At 38.4% G+C, this 6,134-nt stretch overlaps 1 protein-coding gene across 1 annotated transcript; it reads right to left on the bottom strand.

The window, feature by feature from the left end:
• Positions 1 to 1,905: 1,905 nt before the first annotated feature.
• LOC110745422 (shikimate O-hydroxycinnamoyltransferase-like) lies at positions 1,906 to 4,981 on the bottom strand. The gene is made up of 2 exons (XM_088249959.1): positions 4,350 to 4,981; positions 1,906 to 3,058 (listed from the first exon to the last, which is right to left on the bottom strand). The coding sequence occupies exons 1-2, from the start codon at positions 4,773 to 4,775 to the stop codon at positions 2,147 to 2,149; spliced, it is 1,338 nt and encodes a 445-aa protein (XP_088106085.1). The 5' UTR covers positions 4,776 to 4,981; the 3' UTR covers positions 1,906 to 2,146.
• Between the last annotated feature and the right edge of the window lie 1,153 nt (positions 4,982 to 6,134).

Below are 6,134 nucleotides of genomic sequence, written 5' to 3'. Positions count from 1 at the left end.
TCAAATCAGAAAAATTGAATCAAAGTGGTGAAGAAGAACAAGAAAAGTCATAAGACCCAAATTGGCTCTTCGAATTCTACAGCGGCTGCACTCCAAGTTTTCAGAACGTGTTTTTTTTCTTCCCTTCCTTTTCTTTTTCTTTTTTTTTTCTTCCAGAAAATGTGTTTTTTAACTAATAGAGTAAAAAATATGGATTTTAAAATAAGTTTTTTCTCCACCCTTAGATTAGATCCAAGGGTGGGACCACAAACACCTTTGACTACAGGGGTCCAGGAGAACGGGACTGATATATAAATATTACGCATGTTGTTTCGAAAAGATGCAGGTGATGCTAGCTCTGTAATGCTGTGACCCTACTGGGAATTGAATTTTTGTGGGCTTATATCTTGGTTTCGAATAAATCGAGAACTAAAAATTACTTAATCCCTCAAGAAAAGTATGTAAGCAAGCAGTCTAAGGTGTGACCTGGATGTAGCCATAGAGTAAACACTTTGTAGTATATGTTATGATCAATTCTAGAGTGAGATGTATCCGTGACAACAATGGTTGATGGGTGAGAGACCCTATTATATTTCCTTTGGGGATTGAGAGGCGATAGTTTGTTTAAACGGTCTGAAACCCTATAGTTGTCAATGTGGAATTGTGGATTGTGGTATCTTGTGCATGGTGCAAGATTGGAGAACCTATTATTGTATTTCTTTCTACAAGTGAAAATTTTGGTTTTGAGTCCATTACATGGGAAACTCTGTCACTTTTTCGGCAAGAGTCAAACCCTTTAGTTTTTTATTTTCAATTGTATTAAGGGCATTTTAGTAATATGGCCCCGACATTTGCTAGATGTCGGACAAGCAAGGAGTTCGTCGCGAATTCCAAAGGAGAATCCAGGACGGGTCTTGTCAGCGCTCCCAGTTTGAAACCAGCCATTTTTTGAATCACGCTGGCACCTATGAGAGCGATCTCAGTAGAAGAGTAGGTAGTTTTCCTGACCAAACTTGGGGGCCTACTACGTAATGTGCATGCCAAAAACAAGGGAACGGGACTGACGGAATAGGCTCTTTTTTTGGCACAACCCACCTTGTCACGATCAGTGAAGTCCTCGACAAAGAGGAACTGCTCAAGGACTTAGGGGGCTTCTGTCGACACCAAATTTAGGTAAGGTCTCCCAAAAAAGCAAATAACTAGCCTCAATCACTTAAGTAAGTGACTAGCCCCAAAAGGCCAAAAGTAAAGCCCATAGAACCTTTATCCACGCCTAAGGAAGCCCTAAACAAAGAGGCCTAATCATGCCCATTTTGCACTCATGCATTCGGGCCTAAAGGGACGACGGGTGGACCACATCATACTCTGACAATATGCATCAATTGGAGAAGTTAGACTCGAAGTCGTAATCATATTGGAAATATGTGGCTATTGTGACCTATGATTTGAAATCTCTAAAATCTTCGGAATCTATTTAGAAATATGTTTTTGAATAAAAGATAATATGTCAAGATTTTTTTAAATGCGTTATGTGTAATCTTTGAAGACGAGTTTCAGACCCCAAAAAAAAAAGTGTTTGAATCGACTTTGAGCAGTCTTTATATAGGAATCTCTAACAGAACTTGAAGGAGTATTTTATTCCTTTGGGTTTTGCCGTGGTTGACCAATTTAAGACTTCATATTGGATCGAAAAGAGTAGTGTGGTTGACACCAAATTTAAGACTTAGGGGGCTTCTGTTGACACCAAATTTAGAACTTAAGGGGCTTCTATTGAGCTTTTGTTGAGCTTCTGTTGACACCAAATTTAGAACTTAAGGAGCTTCTGTTTACACCAAATTTAAGGTTGGTCTCCCAAAGAAAGTAAATAATTAGACCCATCACTTAAGTAAGTAACTGGACCCATATGAAGTCTTATGATTCCTACTCTTTTGATTCCAATATTCTTTTTATTTCATGAGAAAGAGAATCCTCTATTAAGAATCACAATACAACACAACCAGCATTGTGGACAACAAGTCCACCACACTTTCGAAATAAAGTTTCAACACTCAATCAAGCAACGTGCACGAACCAATACACAAATTCAAATTTGAACACCAATAAAGATGAAGGGAATAACAGCAATTCAAACCGGACAGAACCAAATTTCTTCGACCCTCGCATTTCCTCATATATCATACAACAACTTGGAAAATGATTTCAAGTGGTCAGAATGCAGAGAAATCATCAGTGATAAGCTCCCATCATTAGTTGCGCTTGGTAACAACAAAGCCATCCCGTCAAATTGTGTGCAAGGTCCCATGAAAGTGGGCCGACCCCAACCAAAATCAGCGTCGTGAATCGGCAGCCTAACCCAACTGTTTATCCGGAGATTCGGGCACCTCATAGACGGAGGCCCCATAACAAGTGGGGAAGCACAAGGACGATGAAGCTCAAGATAGTCAACGGCTGATCTGAGATAATCATCATCAATCTGGACCAAAGCATTATGAACACAGCTTGCAGCATACGATGTTGGTTTGGACTGGAGATCCCCAGCTGCAGCAATTTGTGCGACTCTAAAAATGACATTGCCAAAGAAACCTGGTGGGAGTGGGGGTTGAAATCTCGACCGTCCATCAATGGGAATGAGAAGTTTGGTGTCTTGATCATCTGGCAGTTTACGTGCCTTGCAAGCACATCTCCAAAGATGACCTGCCAACACCTCAAATGTGCTATACTTGATTGTATTAATATTCCCACCGTCATCTTCCACAGAGTTGGCTTTCAAGATGTTGAGCTGCTCCCGCGTAAATCTAAAAATGGACGTAGTAATTTTACTTGTGCTTTTCAGATGATCATAAGCTAATTTCATCTGTGGAAAAGGTTGATATTCAACGTGAGGAAATGCTGGCTGAGGTGGATCTCGGGCACGAAGTAACATCCTGTTCATTAAGGGTGGTTTAATATTTGAGAGATCAAGATCATCACGAGCGACAGCAGACCATGTATTTACAAAGTGTAGACTAGATGGTCCATCTACAATTCGGTGGTCCACTCCGACTGAAAGTGACACTCCACCACATTTGAAATACGTTACCTGCGTTTGCATATATACATGTAGAAATTAAAACCCACAACCATAAAGCGTGCATGTGCATTTTTGAATTTATGCATGTACCCAAATTATCTTGAGTGTCCCATCAAGTCTTAAATTTTGTTGATGTCATAAATATCGATGATCCAAAAAGCTGTAATATTGACAAACTATTGATATTTTTAAAAATTGGATGAAAATGACTGAAGTTGAGAGAATGATAAAGAAATATTTGATAAAACTTTAATATGTTAAAGTCAATAATATATTATTTTGAACTTTTGATAAAATAAAAAAAAACTGGTGCTAAGACACTACAAGAAAATCAGCCTTCTATGACGAAATTATATGTGACGTCCAATATTTTGTCACAGTTACGTAAGATAAGTGAGGAAATTTTATAAATCGTCACATAAGGGTCTTCACTGGATGTAATTTTTTTTTTTTGCAGCCTTTTCATCACATAATATATTTTAGGATGGTCACAGATTCATTTGTTAAATCTGAGGATGTGCTGCAGCGTCGCTGGCCCAAAACGAAAATAGAAATTTCTCCTCAAGCAGTCTAAAATTGACACATATACTTTCCAGCAATTAACTTATTTTAATACAAAATTTAAAAAAAAAAATTTGGTTAACCAAAAGTTACTAATTTTTGGGTCCCCAATCACTGTCGCTGTGTTCAATAGTACCGCAAACTGGATTTATTTTTTTATTTTTATTTTTATTGTCTTTTTATAACAGATCCATTGGGAACAACATTGGGAACAACAGATCCCAAAATGAAAAGAAATCGAGACCATGAAAAGATCGAGATTCTAAACCCCCTAACCTTACCTAATACTAATAGAGAAAAGGTATAACCAGATCTGAAGGACCACATGCTGTCCTTACATTACAGACCAGAAGGTACAGACACCCTCTAATTAACTTTACATTTATTTCCTAATGGACATTTATAATATTTAGTTTCCATCAATATGTTCTATGATTTGAAGGTTTTAATTATTTATTTTTCAGATCAATGAAGAGGAGGAATGAATCTTACAGCCTCTTCAACTATTTGAGAAGAGAAGTGCCATTAAACCAATAGCTAGTTGACCTAAGACTTGATAATTTAAAATGACAAAATTCAATGAAACATCTTATTCAGTTCCAAAACTAGATCAAAATTATGTAAAGAGTAACACGGGAGAGAATTTCTCCAGGAAAAGACATTTATAAATGATGCAACAAGAATATACATATATACTCATACAAAATATAAAAGACCTTGGATGATAAATATTAAATACCTGTAACACCAAAAAGGGATTTGAGGATACTCCAACCGAGTAATCCATGGCGGGGATGAGTTTAAGGAAATCGGAAGTGGGCGCAAAATCGCCAAAATCATCAAGGACAGAGTTGCTCTCTGCCACAACAAAAAGCGCTCCCTCCGCATTGCAATCAATCTCCCCACGGCCATTCTGGTCGTTTAGCTTGAATCGACCGGCCATGGGGTAGAAGGGCACGAGGACCTTGCTGAGCGCTTGCTTGAGCACTCTCTGGTCAAAGAAGTTTAGCTCACCACTTGATCTATAAAAGTAAACAGTGAACAAGTGAACGGGTGGGAATGCTAGGTCCGCGTTGGAGAGCCACAGCGAGCCCCGAGGAGTAGAGTCCTCGGCAGGCCTCACCATCGTTGACTCCCTTATGCTCACAGTCACCTTCTCCGTCATCTTTTCTTTTTCTAATGCTCTTTTTGTCTTTGGACTTTAATAGGAACACACTGTTCCTTTCCTTATGAGAAAAGAAGATTAGAAAATTAGGACCTCTTTCTTGTGATCACAACTTACAACACAAATACACGACTACAACCAGGATCGATCAAAAGTGAACGTTGAAATGGAAACTAAGGAAGATAGTAATAAATGTAAAATCTTAGAAGCTATAGACACCTCTAGAGATACATGCTTTAAATCTGATAACACCCTCCATTTATATATGGTGCTTTGCGAAGGACTTTGCTAATGGCTGTCAGCTTAAGTGTGCTGTGGCACATGTGCAGTAGATCGACAGGTACAGAATATTAATATTAGTTGGAAATTTCAAGGCTCCACATGACTTTAGTGGGAAAGAGATAATCTAGTTTATGGCAAGCCCGTTTTCTGCATGGAATCGACAGATAGGCATAATTTTGTTTTTAGGCAAAATTACTTGGAGTCATCTTTGCCCTTCTTGGGCCTTTTGCTCTCTCTCTCTCTCTCTCTCTCTCTCTCTCTCTCTCTCTCTTACATTGGGAGCTTTAATCCTATCTTCATTCATTAAACCGAGCTAACTGCAGGAGATTATGAAACCCTATTTCCTTTCTATGACCTTCAGCCCATTGGCTTTTGGTTGAGAGCGGATTACGATAAATTATTGAGTACAGTGTATCTCTCTACTCCCCCCCCCCCCCCCCCCTTCCATAAACACCTAAAAGCCCTCCTGTAATTGCAAAAATAATTTTGGTTGGCTCCTAAGTTTAAGGGATTTGGGTTGACTCCCAGCTAGGCGTGTGAAAAATCGTAAGCACTAGATCCACAGGAAGGCTTAAGGCTCCCATATGATCACCTTCACCTCACCGTCTTCGCCACCATCGTTTGTTTGTTTACTCATTGTTTTTTATTCGACAAATATATGTACGGTCCACCTCTATTAGAGAGTTGGTCCACCTCTAACTGCAGCAGATTATGAAACTATCTCTTCCATAAACGCCAAAACAACCTCCTGTATTGCAAAAAATTGTTTAGATTGGCTCCTAAGTTTAAAGGATTTTGGGGGAATGATCCCTGCCTCTTTTATAATATAATTGTGGTGCATGGCATGGCAGCTTATATGGGTATAATGCCGAAATGCCCCTTGAACTTGTACCTAATTATCAATTTACCCCTTGACCTTTTTTTTTAGCGAATTAAGGGCTCGAATTAAATTTTATTATCAATGTTCCCCCTGCCGTCTAAATCATTAACATTTCATCCAATAATCCATCAAATCATTAAAAAAAAATTAAAGAAAAATATATATTTTTGAAAAAATTAGAGAAAAAAAAGAAAAAA

The sequence above is a fragment of the Prunus avium genome, chromosome 3 (genome assembly GCF_965620075.1).
Source record: "Prunus avium chromosome 3, drPruAviu1.hap1.1, whole genome shotgun sequence".
NCBI classification, from domain to species: Eukaryota; Viridiplantae; Streptophyta; class Magnoliopsida; order Rosales; family Rosaceae; genus Prunus; species Prunus avium.
The sequence above is the reverse complement of the archived record's forward strand: the minus strand, read 5'-3'. Positions and strand labels throughout refer to the sequence as shown.

Excerpts from the sequence above, each read along its gene's own strand:
- LOC110745422 (XM_088249959.1), bottom strand. The coding sequence starts at position 4,775 with ATGACGGAGAAGGTGACTGTGAGCATAAGGGAGTCAACGATGGTGAGG. Across the intron at positions 3,059-4,349 it reads ATCCCTTTTTGGTGTTACAG|GTAACGTATTTCAAATGTGG; the intron begins GTATTTAATATT and ends ATGCAAACGCAG.